The sequence below is a fragment of the Hippoglossus hippoglossus genome, chromosome 19 (assembly GCF_009819705.1).
Source record: "Hippoglossus hippoglossus isolate fHipHip1 chromosome 19, fHipHip1.pri, whole genome shotgun sequence".
Classification (NCBI taxonomy): domain Eukaryota; kingdom Metazoa; phylum Chordata; class Actinopteri; order Pleuronectiformes; family Pleuronectidae; genus Hippoglossus; species Hippoglossus hippoglossus.
In genome coordinates, this window is record NC_047169.1 from 8993413 (window position 1) to 9014756 (window position 21344).

Here is a 21344-nt window from a genome sequence, read left to right on the forward strand (position 1 = left end):
CAGAGTATCTGTCAGCCCAGTGATGTTGTCGAGACAGGGCAGAATGACACACAAACACAATCAGCAGTAAAACACGTGCAGGAGGGGACACACACACACACACACACAGACACACACACACAGAATCCACGCAGCCATGAGGGGTCTGAAATGGCAGGGGCGAGATGTCGAGGGATCACAGCGACACGGTAGAGAAGTTGAAGACAGAAGACGGGAGAATAGCGGAGGTATAATGGTGAGCGTCAGAGCAGTGGGATGAGAGAAGAGAACAGTGGCAGAGAAAAGGAAGTCAGCCCGGAGGGAGGTGAAACAGACAACCTTGAGATAATCTGTGGGACGGGCAGAGGGAGAAAAAATAACCTTATCAGGGCAGGAAAGCAGACGGCAAACTGAGCAGGGAGAGGATATGAAAACAGAGGGGGAGGCATGGAAACAGAGCGAGAGAGGGAAAAATAAAATAAGAGTAAAGGGAAGAAGGGAAGAGTTTCAAATCCGCTGAGGGAAGCGGAGGCGTAAATGCATATTTTTTATTTACCGAAGCCGATGAGGCCGAGGGTTTCGCCACGGATGCGGGCGGCGCCGGAGGCCACCTCGCGGATCTGCTCCACGCTCTGGACCCGCGTGCCCTCCCGGAGAGCCTGGTAGAGCCAGGTGTTTCGCCTGTAAAGGTTAAGGATGTGGCACAGGGTGGAGTCCGCCGTCTCCTCCACGGCTGCCGAGGGAATGTTACACACAGCGATTCCTAAAGAGAGAGAGAGAGAGAGGGACGAAGACAAACATTAGGGAAGAGATGAAAATATCAATATCATAATGTTTTGAAACATGTAATTTATCATTATAAAATAATCAGGATGATCAGCGGATCCTGGATTTAAAAAAAGTGCTAATATATATGAAGAAATTTAATGTTTTGCAGATCTGAATAATTATATTTTTAGGTCGGTAACTGTTCAGTAACAAATATTCCTTTCAACTTTCCCTATTCCTGTGTATATGGAATATGTATCTGATCTCAATACATGTAAATGAACATCTTAAAACTGAGATAAGAGTAAATTAGGGTTAGTAAGAGATTGATTGTGTGTTTGAAACTGGATGAATTTGATTAATTGTAAAACATTTCTCCAATATTTATCAACGTGTGGCAAATTAATGTAAAAATACATTTACTGTATTATCATCTCATTGATTCACAGAAAACAGAAGCTTTCAGAACGCATCTGGATATTTGTTATTACAGTTTTCACATAATTTTGTAAAACAATAACGAGACATGGTGAAAGCGCTATAATATGATCCTATTTAAAGTCAAGATAATGTATATTTAATTATTGCAGAGTCTTATTCTATGTAAACTTGTGAATGTGCATAACGTCGTAACTTTTAGACATTTTCAGCCACTTTCAGCCACAACTTCTCCTCCAGTGCATTGGCTCATAATTGTGTTGCATTCAGGGAACTCAAACCTCCTGACCCTGTGGCATTACCTTGCTTATCTTCCACAACACAAAGGTTTTTTTGTATATTTATTTATTTCACTGCCACACTTAAGCACGTCTGCCTGCCCTCGCTCTCCTCTAATGTCCTCATCCTCACCCTGTATCTCACAGTAACAGCACAGCCGCGCGTCTGGACGGCAAAATAATAATTAAAAAAACTGAGTCCGCTCAATCAGTGGCCTCTTTTATCCCCCCCCCCCCCCCCCAAGAACGGCAGCCGTATCAGCGCCGCCTTCTCCAGCCGCGATAGCTTTTGACTCCTGCGTTGCGAGGCAAAACGCCTTTGGTGAGTGGGTGGCGGTTAGACGCAGTATCTCGTATTGGCAGGGAAATGGCAGCTTTGTCAAGTGTGCGGGTTGTTTGAGCCACCAGCCAGCAGATAGATGTTCAGAGGGAAAGACCAAACTCTCCTCTCTCTCTCTGTGTTTTTTCCTGGTTTTCTGTCTCTTTGAACATTCGGGCTCACAGCAGGGGGGGTCCGCCATTCACTCTTTAATTCAGCCTTTGATACCGCTCTCAAAATCCATATTGTATGGAAAAGGGAGAGGAAGCGGTAAACACGTTCAGAGCAGCCTGACTGTGAGTCAAATCTCTGTCTGCTGTGTGATCTCACTTCCACCTCGAAAGGCAGCGCCCACCTTCAGCCAGTCACTGCCATTTTAATAATACAGGTTAGTGGCGCGATGAACCGCCCAGTTAAGAGTCACCTAAATCTGATAACAGGCACTCGAGGTATCGTACGAAATCCTCAATACAACATGGGATAGGAGAAATTTAGCCATGAAACTAAGAATGCCTAAATCAAAGGAACTATGGGGTCTCTGTGTCTTTGACTGGTCATATCTCTTTTAATATAGGTTCACATGTCGTTTTAAAGCTCTTTTCAAGCTCCTAATTTATCTAAACAGTGTGCTATCCCCTATATAAATTAAAAGCATGATGCAGGATTTTAACAGTTAAAGGTGAATTGGAAGAATTACATATTTTAAAATCTGTAACATTTTCAGCACGGTAGTTTATAATAATCATTAAATCTTTTGTCACTTATCTGAAGTGTGTGTGTGTGTGCGTGTGTGTGTACATTAGCGGAATCACAATTCAGTTCGTACCCAGCTCTCCGGCAGCCTTGATGTCGATGTTGTCGTAGCCACTGCCGATACGAATGATGATGCGCAGAGCTTTGAACTTTTCCAGATCCTCTCTGGTCAGGGTGATGGTGTGGTACATCATGGCTCCCACCGCCTCATTGAGCACCTGCACACACGCACATTGAGAAAAAGTTTGATCCAGCTATTCATACAGAACACGGATACACGGCCACCAGACCATCTGTGTTCATAATAACCCATGACAATCACAAGATCCCGTTCCTTCAAGAGCAGCCATGAAAATCACATGTCTGCCATGACTTTGGACACTTGAGCCAAATGTTTAAGATTTCACAGCGAAGAGGGCGGGGGGGGGGCTGAAGTCATCACATGGTCCCCAGCAGCACTGACACACTGTCCTGTTACAGACCAGAGCTGGAAGTGGAAACAAGTCATTACATTGTCTGGAAGGGGCCACGGCTCTGCACGGTCATCACAATTGCTCTCAGACCCCGAGGGTGGTTACGGACAAAGGATGTGGACAAGTGACTGCACAGAGAGGTCGGGGGGGGGGGGGGGGGGGGGGGGGGGGGGGGGGGGTGGGGGGGGGGGGGGGGGGGGGGGGGCAGCTGATTGCTGGATAACCCCGCGGACCCGCAGAGACACATTTTGTTGAACTCTGATGACCTTTTGACCCATTTACATCCGACATCAGAGTGACAGAGCAGAACTCAGGACACATGACAAACTCACTAAACTAAAAATCACTAAGCAACACACGCATTGCTACTCTGGGCCAAAAGTTTAATCCCAGTACTGATATCACCAACGTGAACATGTGCCTGAAACATGCATGTAAATTCTGTTCTGCACTGAGCTCATCTGTGAAGGCAGAGGTGGACGTGGTCTACGCTGCTCCATTCGTCTTAAATCAAGTACACGTCACAATTTACAGGAACCATGTGGTGGCGCTGTTGTATCGGTAGCTGCACTGATCAAAGTAAAATCACAATCACAAGACTTGCCTCTAAAAATGTAAACGAGACACAAATGTTTGAGAAACCAACAACCAGCAACCAACCAAATGTGATGTCGAAAATCTCAACGTGTACTTGAGTAAAACATTCGCCTAAAAAACTACCAGTCTGACTTCAATGACCTCGATGGGGCCGTCACTGTTAAAGACCTGCTCCTCTGCCACTTGACATGGACAAGGTGACCCGGTCTGATGTGGATCTGAACTATTCCCCCGTCAGTATCAGCCCCTGTCAGCACCCACATCACTGCTCTGCATTCACCTCCAGCCAAACTGCATTAGCCTTCCTGTGATTAGCAGATTAGCTCTGAATTTCCATACAGCTTTTATTGGAGCCGTGTCCCCGACCAGGCCCTTTCAGATACTAGTTCAAGGTTAAAACACTCCTCACACACTCTTCACACACACACACAAGCACTGACACACACATGCATCTCCCTCTGGGCTGAGCCTGGAGGTCTGGTGTTGTTTTTGAGCCGGAGGTCTTTAAGTGCGAGCAGTGAATTCGTCTGAATGTAGTTTACTTCAATGGAAACTCTGACCTAATCTATACCCCCCCCTGTAACTAAAGCCTTGCTGCTTTCATCATTTCTATCATTTCTGATGACGCCCGGGTTTGGCAGTGAGCCCTTCCCTTTTTGGCCCGGGTGAGCGTGAGAGACAGAGAGAGACACAACTTAGCGGTACTCGTCCCGCAGTTTGTGTGTGTCTGGTTTGCTGCAGAGAGATTTTATGGCTATGAAATCATCCCACCAGTGAGCGGAGTGGATGTACTGGACGTGAGAGCTGGTTGTAACACTGAGAACAGACTTTCTCCACCTGGCAGAGACGATCTGCGGTTTTTACAAGGCCTTTTTTTTTTTTTGTTGCATTCAGCACTTTTTAACGGGTGATGTGGTCGTAGTATGTTACAGAGAGAAAGCTCAGATCCTTTATTGATCATAACTTTTAAATCCACTTTGGCAGTGAAGCAGAAATGTGAGTAAAATGGAGAAGACTGTTAAAATGAATGAATGAATGAATGAATGAGGCTCATATGATAAAGTGAAGCTTAAATAATAATAAAACATCTCTACACATAAGTGAAAAAAAGGACGAGTTTGATATTTTGGGTACGAAACCTGATGAGATTTCCATGAAAAGATAAAACCAGAGTCAGTCCAGTAAGTTACTGAAAGAAATAAAAGTGGATGGAGAAGAGCTAGAAGAGGCGGATGAGAAAGTAATAGAATAATTGGAAGAAGAAGAAGAACTGGAAGAGGAATAAGAGGAAAAAGAGGAAGAGGTAGATGAAGAAGAAATAAATGTGGAAGAAGGAGGAGAAGCAGATGGAGTGGAAGATGTGATAAAGAAGAAGATGTGAAAGAAGTAGAAAAAGTAGAGAAAGAAGAAGAATAAGAGGAAAAAGAAGAGGAAGAAGAAGAGGAACAAGAAGAGGAAGAAGGCGTGAAAGAAGAAAAAGAAGCATAATTAATTGTGAATTATGTTTTGACAAACAGGAATTTCCAATCTTTCTTCGTGGCGGTCAAGAGATTTGAACCAGCAACCTTTCATATCTCACAGTATCTCTAATTTACAGCACAGACCTGACATTCATACGTAGTATATTTCCCAAATTATGAAAAATCCCTTTTAACGAGTGCTGAGACAAATAGCGGAATAACTGATGAGTTGATCAAGAGAAATTAATAGTCGAACATGAGGCTTAAAAGCCAAACATTCACTAGTTCCAGCTTTTCAAAAGTGCGGATTTGCTTCTATTATCTCAGTTGTACGACAGTAAAGTGAATATCTTTGTGTTTTGATTTGTCGCTCGGACAAAACAAACCATGTAATTTGGTTCAATGAATTGTAGAAAATCCCGGTGGATCATTTGCTTCCGTGATTATTTCAGCCCTCAGCTTAACGCCACAATTGGATGAACGGCATCCAGCAGCAGTGAACAGAGTGTGAGGCCAATGTTGACACTGAGCCATATGGGCAACCATCCAACTTCTACAAGCCACATGTGACTCTGAGGCTCTGCGACTGTGAGAAAGACGAGGGATCATCGACCTTGGATGATGATGATGAGGATGTTGGGGCCCAGGTGCTTGCGTGCGGGATTCAAAATGATATTGTAACTCCATCTTGATCAGTACTGGCCTGCGTGTCGAATCGTCCCCCTCTGACCCGAAAAATAAGAGATAAGCAGGTGGAAGCTTTGACACAACCTCGCTCAACTTTCATACTCCACCCTCGACCAGACTTTCCCGTGAGTTTCTGTGTCTGTGGACGAAGGAGAGTGTGGCAGCTGGTGTCTGCGCTCACAACATCACAAGCGAGAATCATCATCGGGCGCGTCTACGCATCCAGGAAAGCAGAGATTGGACATTTTCAATCTGCATCGGCCCTGTGGGTATCTAGGCAGCGAGTTATTACAGTGAACTGCTGAATATGCTGGCGAGGTGAACATTACAATCATGTTTTTCCTGATAAGGCAGTGTTAAAACAAACAAAAAGCTCCCCACCCTCCCCCCCCCCCCCCCCCCCCCTCTCTCCGCGCTGCCCGAGGTCTTTGATTGAATTGATCTCTATGCAAATGCCTCATTTTTAATATGTCCCATTTTCATAAAAAACAGCGAGAAGAAAGATGTGGCGGCTTCTCGCTCCCGTCTGCAGATGGAGAGATAGCACTTGGGCGATACCCATCTCTGTGGCCGTGTATTGTTTTGCAGCCATGGTGCAGCATAAAAAGCAATAAAGAGCCTCTACAAGCCAATGTAATTAAACGGCATCCCCGCCATACAAGAATCTCTATTAGAACAATGGCCCTGATACGAGCGCCGCGCTCCGTGGCACAAAGTGACATTAAATCATAATGAAGCCACTGTATTTTAACTGGCAATTGCATATGGGGCCAATATAACACACTGCACATACCGGCGCTGTGATAGGAATAGAACGAGGCAGACAGGTTCCATCGCTCCATCAACTTTCTGCAGTTGTAAAGTGGGAAATGCGTGTGTGTGCATGCGAACGTGTGTGTGTTCTACCTTCTCGTGTATCTCCTGTGTGGACTGCGCGTCGCAAAAGGCAACAGTCGCCAAGTCTTTCAGGATGGGCATCTCCACGGTGCAGTCACGCCCATCCAGCAGCGCCACCAGGGGGCGCGGATGCATTGGCCCGTTCATGATTTGGGGCCGAATACCTGGAGACAGATGGAGGAAAGAAAGAAAAAATTATTTTCATATACAAGGGAATATTTTTTCATGGTTATCAGCGGAAAGAAAACACAGCTGGCCATACATTCCACATTCTGTGTTTGCTGAGAGTTGCATAGTCCTTCCGGTACAGTGAAGTCACACATTTCTGGCTGCACGTGGACGTCCACAGGGGTCCATGTGTACTCTATCTGACGTGGGAGGAGGACAACGTTTACGTCACAAGGACCATAATGGACCCCAGAGGACCGGCAGACGTGGAAACTATGAATTTGGCTTAAATGGCAAACTGACTAGCAGTGTGAGTTTCCTTTGTCATACGTCATTTGCCCCAGAAGTTACAGCAGAGAGGGTGGGTAAAGCAGATATGATGCAATTATTGGGGCGAACAAAATGCAACGTCCTCTTACTTTGAATTAAAGTGGAGACTTCTCTGATTTTGAATATAGGTGGAAACGTTTTAGATAATGTAAGTGCACAAGTCAACAAAAAATATAACATAGGTCTAATAATCTTTAGACATTTTAATGGCGAATTGTTACATATTAATTCTTAAAGTTTTTTTTTTTCTTGTTCAATTGAAACAATCATGAAATGACGTCGTCCAACTGGCTGGAGTCAATTCATCGCTACAAGGAAAAAATAAGGTAATTATCTGATCCGTGTGTGCGTGTGTTTGTGTGTGTGTGTGTGTGTGTGTGTGTGTGTGTGTGTGTGTGTGTGTGTGTGTGTGTGTGTGTGTGTGTGTGTCCATATAACATGCACTTGTGTGTGCACATGTTCTGATTACGATATAGTAGGAAGCAGGGCTTCTCCCAACTAACAAGTGTTGCTCAATAAATCAATGCACCTACTCAAGACTGGATTAGTCCACAGTCTCACGTACAGGAATCCTCTCCTGGCTCCCAAACACACACAAGCTCTCACACACACTGACATGTGAACATAAGAGTAGACCATGTGCAGTTTGCAGGTGTTGCACATACATGCACTCAATCATAGCAAGAGGAGAATATTCCCTTGTGTGCACATACGACAACTGCACAGCGACATGCACACACACTTTGCTTGTTCTCCTTTCTCAGTTCAAAGGAGAGGATCCTACATTTGCTCCACTGAGTGCAACGAGCAGCTGTGGAACAGAGGAAAAAAAAGAGAGAAAGCTGCACCTTCAGAAATGAGTTTCACTGCTGCCCTGCCTCAAAAGAGCCATGTATCATTGAAATGGAGAGCGTTGGAGGAAACGCTACAAGCCTGAAACAAACCCACAGCCAAATCACATCTGCACTTCAGTGCACTTCACAAAAGTGCACGTTGTAATTCTGTTTTTTTGTCTCCGCTCAAACTCTTTCTCCTTCCCACTCGGCACTTTTCTCACTTAGAGTGAAGAGAGTGCGAGGAGAGCCGAGCTCCCTGGCGGCCTGACCTTCTCACACATCCGACTGAAACCGACGTGTCACCTTGAGCAGACAGACAATTACCAGTCCTGCTTCATACAATGTTAACAAGTGAGGAGCATCAATATTCATGCTGAGGAGCGGAGTGCGGCTCCGACACCAGCGTGTGGATAGATGGAGCTGATAAGGGAAAGCAACATTTCCCCACTGAGTGCTGTGGCCCTTCTCACCGCTCAGGTCGTGATCTTCACATGCACTCTCCAGCTCTGGATCTGTCCAAGCTGACAAAACAGGCCTAAGAGTCGCCAGAGATTTCCCGACGGATGTTTCCCTGTGATTTCATGACATCACTTTTCTTATCTGGTGTTTACGCTCTCTCTCTCTCCTCTGGTTTGCTTCTAAGATCCATGTCTGGACTCCTAAAGCGTGACCTCACTCTGTGCGTGCATGTGCGACTGGCGCGCAGGTGTGTGTGCGTTGGTGTGCTCTTAAATAGTTATCCCAGGGATTAGGATGACGTCAGGGTTCGAGATAAGTAGGGGGGGGGGGGGGAGGTGAGAGGAGGGCTCATTAGAGACACGCTCCATGGGATTACAGCAGCAGAGGAGGCTGATTAAGGCAGATAAAGGTGAGATTATGAGATGAGAAAGTTGTGTGTGTGTGTGGCCGTTGCACAACCTAAAACCTACGGCGGGGGAGACAAACAGGTGGGAGCAGGAGGGAGGGAGGGAGGGAGGGAGGGAGAGAGACAGAGAGGAGCGAAATGAAAATGTAAACGAGCGTACATAAAAACAGACTAAACACTGCCTGTTAGCTGAAACGCTCCCAGGAGACACATCAGGGAAGAAGAGGAGGAGGATGAAAAGGAGGGGAAGCAGATAAACGACAGGAGACGCACAGTGAGAAGCCCGGGCTGACGGAAAGCGAGCAGTCCAGCAGAAACACAGCCTCTCTGGGCAGGGGGGGGGGGAGGATCGGAGCGGAGGTGTCGTCTCCCCGTGCCTCCCGCTTGTTGTCATGGCGATCACTTAACAGGCTTTGGCTGCCAGTTTTAATGCACTTTATTTTTGGCACCGCTGGCATCTGAGCCCGGGAGTTGAGGTCAGAGGCGCAAACACCCGTATCCTCCTCACACTCCGGTCGTAAGGGGCGGGGGAGATGTTTTTCTCTCCTGACAGACAAGACGGAGAGCCCCCCCCCCCCCCCCCGCACCCAAAACCCACCACCACTGTTTCCATGCCTACTCATCACACTCCCCGTTCAAGATGGATGACATGTCGACGGCAAGGTTGATGCGTGGCAACTTGGCTGTCTGTGCCACATCTGCAGCTGACAGCTCGTTGAATATTAATGGGGGCAGCTGGTAAAGACTGGGCGGCGATGGCCCGAGAACCAGAGCATCAAACCGGTGAGGTTGTCGAAGTGCGCGCTCGTGCACTTAATGCCTGGACGCATCAGAGACGGTGCACGCATGCAAACAGGTGCAGAGAGGATGAGCTGAGTGATCGAATAGGAAGAGAATTAACCAACTTTCATTGGAACCAGCTTCTCAAATATGAGGATGATCTGTTTTTCTCTGTTTTTACATGATTGTAAATTCACTATTACATCCCACTGAGCCCTGATTCACGGCAATGGGCTTTTCCCACTGTTTTCTGACATGTTGTAGACTTAGCAATTAATCCACTAACTACAATGGCACTCAGTGGAGCATATTCCTTTATTCACCAAATTGTAGATACTCAGATATATCAACACCCTAAATATGCCTGATCAATGAATTATTCTTTGAGAAATCAACAAAATTTCGCAATTTTAAAGAAAGTGAAAAACAAATTCTTGGATAATCTCCCTTATTCGGATCGCCACCAAAATGTAATGGGTTCTTCCCTGACCCATACCACATCCTTCCACCAGGTTTTGTGGTAATCTTTTCAGTTGTTCTCGTGCAATCTTGTTCACAAACCCACAAATGAATGGGCAGGGCTATGAACACAACCTTCTTGGCGAAGGACACTCATCTTCAGATCCCACATGAAGCTTAAAGAGGATAAAACGCTCCGGATCGCACCTCTTTCACATCAAACAGTCATTTAACGTAACTTGAAGTAAAATCAAGAATATTGATTCAGGCTTCAAATCTGCATGGCTGTTTCCGACTCAGAGAAACGACCCAGGACACCTGTTAGTGTCTCATCTAACCAGTAGTTACTTGTGTGTAACAAATGAAACGCAGCAGCAGTGGGTGTGCAGGTGAGAGGAGCTGCGGATGAGGCAGCAGGGGAGCGGAGCGGCTGGCAGGCTGCATCCAACCCTCAGGCAGAACTTCGACAGGCTGAACTCCATGAATCATCCGCTGGGTTTCTCTCCGTCTCTCTGACCTTTCAGTCCCTCACTCCGTCAATCTCCCTCTCGCCGACTCTTCCCTCCGCTACATCTCACCCCATCATCTGCAGTGTTGTATTTCTCTGTTCGCTCGCCACGATATCTGCTTTTCCTTTAACTCACGTGAATCTCTTTCACACCTCCTCTATCATTCCTCCGCTGTCTTTCCATAATCACCGACCCTCCTCCCTCTGCCATCCGTTCACCTCGTCCGTCATTCATTCTCTTTCCTTCCCTATGGTTCTGTCGTTCCAGGAGCTGCACTGTGTGTTTGTGAGTCTCCTGTGTGACAGATTGATTCTCACTCTCGCTGATTTTGATGGAGGGGAGGCATGGAGGTGACAGGCAACACCCCCTCTGTGGTAAACTGACAGCATGTACATCAAACCAGTCTCATCCAGAACCACCAGGTCGTCTGTCAACGCACAGCGCCGCCATATTCACAACGCCGCCATACACGGTTCTGTTGAGGTGTATGTAACCCGCTTTTAAGCAACTCCCCTCTTTGTGCATTAAGAACAGTCTGCAATAATGTGTGTAATTATCTAGAATTTCATTTAATGTGTTAAACTGTTAAAAACTAATTTTGGACAATAAATGTAGAGTAAAAATAAACTGATATACCTTCGTGTTAACATCGTACTTTTCTCTTTGTCTTTACTCAAGATGGTAACAGTCCAGGAGCGATTTTCTTTAAACGTTGCACTGATTTCATCAATAACTTACAGATCAATAAAGTCTATGGATCTAGCTTCACCCTGAGATCTACATTACAAGCAAGAATTGTTTCAACAGCCTTTAAATGACATTTCAGTGTCAAGGATATTTTAATTACATGTTAAAAGTTTAATTTGATCTATCTATCCATCAATAAATACAAGCAGGGACAAAAAACACAAAAATCTTCACTAAGGCTGAACAGTTCCCCTTAAATTCAATCAAACTGCACCAAAATGCACACACTCATAGATATCAGTCCCCTAAATAATATTTTCCTCAAGATCCATGAATTATTCCATGGAATTTTTTATAAAACTCCCTATCTCGCAATATTAAAGAAAGCAATAATAATTTCAAAAATCCTGGATCTGCCCCTTGATCTTCCCTGATCAATATCGCATCTTTCCACCAAAATGTGTGGAACTCTGTCCAGTGGTTTCTTTAAAATCTTGCTAACAAACAAACTAACCAACCAACAAACGGACAGGGTTGAAATTAAAACCTCCTTGGCGGAAAGAAAGCACATTTTTAAAATGTTATATATATATATTCTACACATCTAAAATACTTTTATGTTTCCACCAAATCCAGCTCAGATTAAATGTAAAAGCTTTTGACCTGCAAACGTCCACATCCACTGTGACAGACCCTCACAGCTCCCTTGTTTCAACAGCGCAGCACAAGCTCATAGAGGCAGTGTGCAGAAATGAAGCATAGGCTGTTCAGCAGGTCCGTCGTGTTCTCCGCATGCAGGCTCCTGGTTTAAAGCAGCTGTTTGCCGCCTCACTGCGAACAAGCCGCAGATTCAAGCAGAGTCACGAATCGAGCGGAGACAAGAAGAGGACACACACACACACACACACACACACACACACACACACACACACACACACACACACACACACACACAACACCACACACACACACACACACACACACACACTATCAATGTGCACTTTGAGGGAAGGGGTGGGGGTGTTGTGGAGTGTTGCGGGGTCATGTCAAAACCGCAGGAGGCAGAGTGCTCTTAATTTCACTCCTCCATTAATTAATCCCCCTCATTTCCTTTCCTCTGTGTTCTCGCTTCCTCTGCTTGTCCTCTGCTCTAAACTCTTGCCATGCTCCGAGTGTGTGTGTGTGTGTGTGTGTGTGTGTGTGTGTGTGTGTGCGAACGTGTAAGTGTGCACATGTGTACATGTGTGCGCCTGTATGAGATGATTTGGGATGAGTACATTTTCATTGGGGGAGGCAGCTGCTGTCATGGGTTTTCCCAGCCAAAGGAATAAATGCACGTAACACACATTCTCACACACACACACAAAATCACACACACACACACAAGCCCCCTGCTGGGTCTGTGTAATGATATCCTCCGTCAGATGTAGGGCTGCAACGAATGACTTTCTCCTCACTCAGCGATTAATCCAGAAATGATTTTCGCTCCTGATCAATTAATCGCACGGTTTATAAGATGTCAAGCACGGCGACAAATGAACCCTTCGACAAAACTCCACCACACGCGACAAGAGCTTAAAGTGGCATTTTCTTATTTAATCTGACAATAATCCAAAGCACTATTCAATTTACAGTGGAGAGATAAAAGAATTTTGTACTGACGCATGTTATTAATTATTTATCATGACATGACAGGAAGCATCTGCCTCCACTGTAGAAACATACATGACCCTGAATCATGCTTTCACAGCAGCTATGTACTTGTAATGGAATAAAAGGCCCATATAATGATTTCTAAAGGAGCCTCTCTACTTAACCTCAGACGGATTTTTCATGTGGGTTCCAAGATGATGAAAATGGGCCTTGAATTTTGTTATTTGAAAATTGGTAGATATTATGTTACGATCCTTTCACGTCCCTGTAATAAGGAGGCGGTGAGCTCAGTGAGCACTTTCAAATATTTTTTTCTCAATCAGAACGCTCAAGTCATCAAAAATGAGAAGTGGGTCATGACAAAAATTATTTTGGAAATCTAGGTCTGCTCCGCTTTTTAAAAAACCTAATCTCACTCAGTCATCAGTATTTCTATTCTCATCATTCCTGTACAGCAGTGGTTAGCAAAGTGTACTCCCCTTCAGAAGAGGAAAAGTTCACCTTACAATTTTTTTAAGTTATCCATTAATTATGAAAGGAGGAGCAACTAATAAAAAAAAAGAATCGAGAAATTCAACTTCTAACTCTTTAAACTTGATTCCTTTCCCATCACCAGAAAAGGAGATTTCCTTTCTGTTTTTTCCCCCAAACAGCCAACCTGACACAAACCAACGTGTCGGGGACCAACGACAAAACCAACAAGTCTGGAACAGGAAACACAACAACACTACAGAGGAAAGCACCACAGAGACCAGTGACAATGTTATGGTGGTTACACTTTTATATCTTTGCAACTGAAAGTCTTGCCTGTGTTGCATCTTGCATGATACGAAGAGAAGAAGAAGAAGAAGAAGAAGAAATTAGCTCATCACAGCCGGAGCCGATAAAAACCTGTGTTTATACTTCAGTCATTTGACCGAGGAGTGAATGCCGGTTATATCCATTCCCATTGCAGACAAAAGTCAGTAGGTGTGAGTGGGTTTTACGACCATTGGAAAAGGGGCTTTATAGTCCCAGTCCATTTTTTTCTCCTCCATATCCACTCCCCCCTGCAGTGACTCTAGTTCCAGAACCAGTGCTTCAGACAAAAGCTCGTGGAACCCAAACTCAGTGCGGGATGGAGGCTGCAGTTCCTGAGCCAGCAACACTTAGTCAGAGTCTGGCAGCAGGACGCAGCAGAGCGCCGCACCGGGAGATGAGGCCAGAGTTTCCATTATGTGGTGAAGGGAGCTGGGATTCTCTTCCTACCACTGGCCTCTGCTGCTGGTGTTATGTTGCCTCCAGTGAGGCGAGGAGGGACCAGAGGAGAACAGGGAAGCGCAGTGTTGTTGTGGTCAGGAGTGGAGGAAAAGAATAAAATGTGAGGAGAGAAGAGGAGTCGCCACTTAAGTGGTAATGGGAGACTAGACAAGGCCTCCACCATACTATCATCATCTGCTGCCACCGGTTACCTAGCAACCCCAAGCTGCGGTTTGCAGGTGGCTCCTTCCTGACAACAAGGATCGGCTGCTGCTGCTGCTGCTGCTGACCGCCAATAGCACTGCGCTGAAACCTGACCCACCTCCTTACCCCAGTTAACACAGGCAGCCGTGCAGTCAAACAGGAGGCGGCAGTGTGCGGGTGGAGGAACCTGCCCATGGAGGAGTGGGTGGAGTTTTACCGTAGATCTGACGCTCAGATGTTTTGTCTATAGGGTTTAGCTCTGACAGCCAGTTCCACTGGATCAGATTTCGGTTTGGCCGAGCAGCTGAATTAGCTGACAAATCAAATTATCACCAAAGATGAATCTACAAAACGCTCAGGTCACGGGCCTCTCACAATAAATCATCTCTAAACGCCGACATCTGAAATGGCAAACATTGCTGGCAGTAGATGATATCAGCTGTAGCTAATTAACGAAAAAAGTCTCCAAGTTGGTTGCCCAAAGGCCAAGTTAAAACTTGGCTGGAGTCTGCTTAATGTGCTGCAATTTGGCATCTGTGCTCAGCCAAAGATAATTTGCGAAATACATGGAAAAAAATCCTCTGACATCACTCTGCATTCACGAGTCAACTGGCGGAGTTTGGAGGTCAGAGGGAGCAACAGAGGACGAACAACCTCGCTGATGGCTAATTGCTAGTGTCAGTGGAAACATGTTTACCCTGTTAACTACATTATTGTAAGCTAATGTGAAATCTGAATTGGACCTCCGCTAAAATTAAGATATGACGAAGTAGGTTAGACAGCTCTTGTTAAGCGGCTTTCAGAAATAGAGCGTGGTCCAGACATTTCATGATATTTTTTCTGTTAGAACACAAAAATCACAATACTTTCCAGAACTTTTACTGCCAGCCCCTTTGTAATATGTCCGAGTGAGCCCATGTGAGAATATGGCAGGAAAGTGTCCGGAAAACTCACTGTGAGTGAGCGGGTGTGTTGATGCCGTGAAAACACGCGACAGACGCAAAAAGAATACAAACATCTCGCAGGATTAAAAAAAAGAGCAGCCCTACACAAAGAAGCTGCAGATGAAGATGCCGATTTGGAAAGACAACGAGATTCTGGAGCTTTCGGCGATGAGGGTCTACTCCAGTGTTGGATGTACTCTAGACCAAAAAATTTGATTCCAGCAGTGGAATTAATACGTCAGGTACGGCCCTCGTGCAGGCTCGATCCAGACATTACCACTCGCCTGAGCGTTCTGGACATTTCCCCGTTGTTGTGAACTCGTCTGACCTGGACAATCTCCTACTACGTTCTTCATATGTGAAAGACAAACTTTCAAATTCTAGTCGGGGCATTTTACGGAGTTCACATCTGAAAAACGCTCTACTTGAAAAATTGATTAAATGAGCAGATTCTGTACTAGATTCATACTGTCAATAACTGTGTGTAATCTGTGGAACAACGAATAAGAACCCACTCACAACCCTTGGCCGAGTGCCTGGAGTTTGACTGTGGAGTAACAGAGAGGCTTGGCACAATACACAGATGTGCCATCGGGTCAAACAATACTTTGTTTTCCACGCTGTAGTTTGCTCCCTCTGCATGTGGCACTCTGCCAGAGTCTGTACTTCTGCTTTACTGAGGCTGAATTACTCATTTACTACTTTCCTCGCTCACACACACACACACACACCCTTCATCTGCCTGTGACAACCCGAGGTCACTGCATGAGTTGTAGAGGTTGCATGGAGCGGGCGAGGGGGGGGTGGGTATAAGCACCCTTTGTTGGCAAGCCTCCTCCCTGCCATTCCCTCCCTTTACTTCCCCCAAAAGTAGCACACAAAGGCCACTTGTCCTGCGCTGCCAGTGCCCCACCCCTGTCACCACCCGGCTACCCGCCACACCAATCCATCCCCTGCCAAGAAAATGAGCGCATGCCTGTTTTAAATGGTGCCCTCTGTGTGTGCACGGATGGGCCGGGCCCGCACTTCCAGCAGCACGGGACAAAAGCGGGTGTCAGCAGCATCCATGGCACAACCACGCCGGGCCCTCCCATTCCATCCCCTCCCTCTCCGTTTTCCCGCTCTTTTATTCTCCCGGCGTTGCCACGAGCTACAGAGCTCGCTCAAGAGCCCGAAGAACCGCAGAGGGAGCGAGAAAAGACGGAGCCAAGTACAGCAGCACCGGACGGGCGGACCTGGAAATGACAGTACAGTTGGACTACTCACCTACCTTACCAACCACACAACACACACACACACACACACACACTCACTCACTCACTCACTCCTTCTTCCCTCCTCTTATCCATACTCCCCCCCCCCTCCTGTGTCCACCTCCCTCCCTCCCTCCCTCCCACCTCCCACATGCCAGACTTTATTAGACATCAGGAAAAGAAAACAGGAAACATGCTGCTTGCCTGGAAAATGTTGTCTCCACATTCTTCGGCTTAGAAACTATGCATTTCAGCGAGGATTGATGCGAGTGGAGAAAAAATATTTTTAAAAAAAAAGAAAGGTTGGAAGACCCTCCGCAATAATCCAAGGAGGGTATCCCCCCCCCCCCCGCTCGCTCTTTTTCTCCTCCTCCAATACTCCTTCAGCCCCCCCCTCCCCCTCCCCCGGAGTTGCTCCTCTTGATCTGGCCTTGTTGGTGAGGGGAAGGGGTTTTTGCGGCGCAAGCTCTCACTAAGCCCCCGGCTGCATCATCGTCAGACCATGCCTGTGAGGGCTGGAAGAAAAGCAACACACACCGGCGGCGTTCCTTGTGTGCGCGCACACACACACGCAGACACGCACCACGCGCGCACGCACGCACGGAGCAACGTGCAGGCCGGTGCTCGGATGGCGGCGGGTCGGAGGAGGCGGGGGAGATGCTTTTGTCCTTTATATATATTTTTTTAATCTCCCAGGAAGAAAACGCTGCGGTCGCGGAGGACGATGGCTGGAAACTCTCTCCGCTGCTTCCTCCGCTGGTAGCTGCGCAACATCTATTCACTCTGCGTCTCTCTCTCTCTCTCTCTCTCTCTCTCTCTCTCTCTGTCTCTCTCCCTTTAGCTCTTTTCTCCCGCCTTTGTCTCGAGCTGATAATAAACCAGGAGGGGCAGCGAAAAAGATCGTGCGGCAGAAGAAGAAGAAAAAAAAAATGGTCTAAATCAAAAGTGCCAGCTCGAACATGCGGAGCTGAGCTCTGTGGGCTTGCACAATTTACTCCCCGGCTGCCGTTCACTTCATAGGATCTGCACACACACACACACACACACACAACACACTCGAGCACAATCCCTCCTCCTTTTTCCCTCCTCCTTCCTTCTCCCCTTTTTATGTTTTATTTCTGATCTGGACTCCACAGTGTTTTAAGACCCCCCCCCCTCTCCCCCTCTTTCTCAAACACACACACTCTCTCTCTCTCTTTTGCTTCCCCTCCTCACCTCTCTCTCCCTCATGATTATTAGCTTTTTCCACTTTTTTCTAGACCAAGACCTAAACACCCCAATGACACACACACACACACACATACACACAACACCCCACCCTGGCATTTTTGCGGGTTACCAGGAAGAGATTGGAATAGTGACATGCTCACTCACACCCACTCCCTCCCTCTGAACATGCAACACACACACACACACACACACACACACACACACACACACAGACACACAAAACCAGAGGAACAATGCAACATTCAGGACACTCCAGCAATAACATTACAGCTGTGGACTTGGCTGTTTTTCGCACCATCAGGGAAGTCATCAGGGGCGAGAGTGTGTTAAGTTCACAGTTTGTTCCCTGGATGGGGGGGAGGCAGGAGAGAGAGAGGGGGGGGGGGGCAAACTGACAGATCGCTCCGCTGAATGGCTGCGAGGACGATGAGTAGCTGAAAACACCCTGTTTAGCATAACAATGTAATCGGAGCCTCCTCGCAACTCCGCAGCGTGGACGGAGCACCGCAACGGCACACACATGAATACACACGCATGCACACACCTCATCGGCTGCATGACAGGCGCAACCAATAGACAAAGAGCCATGGCATGGTCACACGCCAGAGCCGATTATCACTGACAGTAAAGTGGAAAGGTGGACCTGCCCAAGCAGTTTTGGCTCATTGGGTGGTTGGGTGGATGTATCCATCCCCTGTGTACACTTCTCTTTTCTTCGTATATAATAATTGTGTGTATCTACTTCAAATGTGTGTGTGTGTGTGTGTGTGTGTGTGAGTGCTGCTGTTTCTCAGCGGCGAGAGCCCAACAAGAGGAGACACGGTGTGTCAGCCGAGCCACTGTCTGTAGCAATGACACATCTGAGGGAGTATGACCATCAAAGCAGCAGCCCCCACTTCCTGCCAGTCGGCCAGACACACACTCCCGCAGACGTACGTACACACACACTCTTGATGGAGTGTGGGGATACGGCTGCCCCTCTGATCTTTCTCTCTTCAATAACATTAGAGGATGTGCAGGCGGAGGGAGTTGCGGGGGGGTTGCTGACTGACAGCAATATGTTATTATGAAACGTGGCAGATCAGAGCTTCTGAAAAAGAAAGAGCCGTTCTGTGAGGTGGAGGATATTTTATGAAGAAGAAGAAGAAGAAGAAGAAGAAGAAGGGGCATATCAAGAGAACACCACAGATTTCATGAATGGCCACTGTTGACTTCAGCTCACTCCACAGGTCAAAAGGTCAAATAATAGTGAGCTGTGTTGAAAGTAGTTAAAGATTATATCCAACTTGAGCTGCTCGGTTCACAGGTAGAAGCTTGTGCTCACTCCCTCCAGGATCGTTTCATTACCAGGCCCAGAAAGGCTGAATTATCACATTTCTTTTTATGTTGTGACTTTCTTGTTGAAATAATGTTAAAATAATTCTGATAAATTAAACAAAATTACTGATGAGTAAATATTTAACTACATGGACATATTTGTGTACTAGAAATCAGATGATTCAATATTGGTAACTTTTGAAACAGGCAGTCAGAACATTAAATAAATAGCCTGAAGGCAAGTGCTGCCTGAAAAGACCAAATCTGGTACATTTGCTACTTTATTGTACTTAAGTAAAATTTTCATGTATTTGTCTTTGTTGATTCTCGTCGTCACAAGTTCGCAAATCCCAACAGGGGCAGAGGTTCTGCTGCTGGTGCCGTGGCTGACAATCAGATGCTGCTGAATCCAGAAAGAAGTGGATCTCAATGAAAAAGAAAAAAAAACATGGCCGTACAGAGGGGACGGGTCACATGCAGACACAGGCCTGGTGCAAACTAACAGATAGATATATATGTGCTCCTGACTCCAGCAGTTGACGTGCATGTCGTTACACGTTTGGAGGGGGCGAGTAAACACTAATGAGAACAGATTGGCACAGCAGGTCCCCCCCCACACATACACACCAACACGCACACACGCGAACACACACAAACACACACTTCCTCTTTCAGATGTAGAGCAGCCAGGCTTGGGTCTAAACCAGTGCTGAAGGCTACATCTGTTCGCCCCTCAGCCACTGTTGCCAAAGCTGCAACCACGCCTTTGAGCGTAAGTACACACACACACACAGTTAACACAACAGTCTGATGTACAAACCAGTGAAGAAAAAACTCACCATTTTAAAATTTGTCTACCAAAAGCATTAATTTAAAAATCAAAATTCGAAGAAAACCCAATTTTAAAGACACGTTAGATATACTCTGTAATTAAAATTTGTAATTAATCATATCATTTTTTTTTATATTTTACGTTTTATAGTACTACAACAGATTAGGCAAAGTGATGGTTTTCCTAAGAAGGATTTTCCATTTCTAAACACAACAGTGCATTTTTCGCTTCAATGAGTTATTCACAGTCCACACCTCCCATCTCCCTTCTGCCGCACAACTTCTTTAAGCCCTGACCTTTAGCACAGTGAGCCATCAAGAGCAGCGGTCATGCTCTAGAAGACCCAACAAATGGCCACGAGCCTCCGTACAGTCCATGTGGATTTAGCTTTGAGAGGGAGCCCTCTTCTTTAACCATCATATTTATACTGCAAGCGCCCTTTTCCTGTAAGCGCTGGAACTGGGCTCCTGGATGTAGAAGCCTGTTAAATCCCCCTAAAGCACTTAAAGGGATTCTTTAGAAAAGCAAGTGGTAGAGCGAGCCAACCTGCCGCCGCCTGGAGACGAGGCTTCGGCTGACCACATTAAGACCAGAGATCCAGGGGTCCGCTTCAGATGCTGGACTCGGGTCAGCACACGAGCAGTTGTAGCCTAGAGTTTTCCTTTGTTTTGGATTTTTTTCTTGACTCTGTCTTGTGTTGCATTACTGCTGTTTTCAACTTAGCAGGAAATGGTATTACAGCATTTTCAAACCTGCGCTGTCCAGTTTAGCAGAATCAGACTCTTGTTCATGTTTCCCTTCGGTACAATTTGTTGGCCCAGATCTGAAAGCAGCAGTTGTGCTCCACAGGACCACACCAAGACCCTTGGAAGTGGTCTCAGTCCGATCACAAACAAATTCTGGAGTTGTTAGTTTGTGGTGAGAACATGATCCGACCTTGGTCTGACTCAACCACAGGGTGCAGTTTGAGCTGAATGGCTGCCACAGCCTTGTACACTTTGCATAAAACCAAAGGTCAGACCAGGACTAGAAACAAATAATTATTATCCACCGATTTGCAAACGATAGGTTTGAAAATGCCTTTATCTTATCCAACATGGATAAGATATTACAAGCGTCGCTGACCCGAGCAGGTTCACTTTGTTTTCGCTCCAGGAAAAAGAAATCCCTTGTCCAATTTTCTGCACCTAAGCAACCAACTGCAGAGTGGACAATCTGCTCTGTGTACATGCCCAGTGTGTGGTCAAGTGATATGAGTTTACAGGTATCTTAGAATGGACAGATGCTATTTCTGATTTGGAGCTAGGCAACTCATCTAGACGGGAAAGGAAACTATTAGTGGAGGACGCTATGTTAAATGCTAAGTGGGCAACTCTTCCATACAGGCAA

The 21344-nt window shown here is 46.2% G+C and overlaps 1 protein-coding gene across 8 annotated transcripts in view; it reads right to left on the reverse strand.

The window, feature by feature from the left end:
• LOC117752581 (C-terminal-binding protein 2) overlaps positions 1-21344 on the reverse strand; it is a 97720-nt gene that overhangs the window by 11995 nt on the left and 64381 nt on the right. For 6 of the 8 annotated variants that reach the window (XM_034570044.1, XM_034570047.1, XM_034570039.1 and 3 more), the window contains 3 exons: positions 6659-6813; positions 2609-2753; positions 536-742 (listed from right to left, as the gene is read on the reverse strand). In XM_034570044.1, the coding sequence (XP_034425935.1) occupies positions 536-742; positions 2609-2753; positions 6659-6813 (507 nt within the window). Of the gene's footprint in view, positions 1-535; positions 743-2608; positions 2754-6658; positions 6814-16780; positions 17661-21344 lie in introns of those variants that run through there. The other 2 variants (XM_034570045.1, XM_034570042.1) reach the window with 2 other exon arrangements.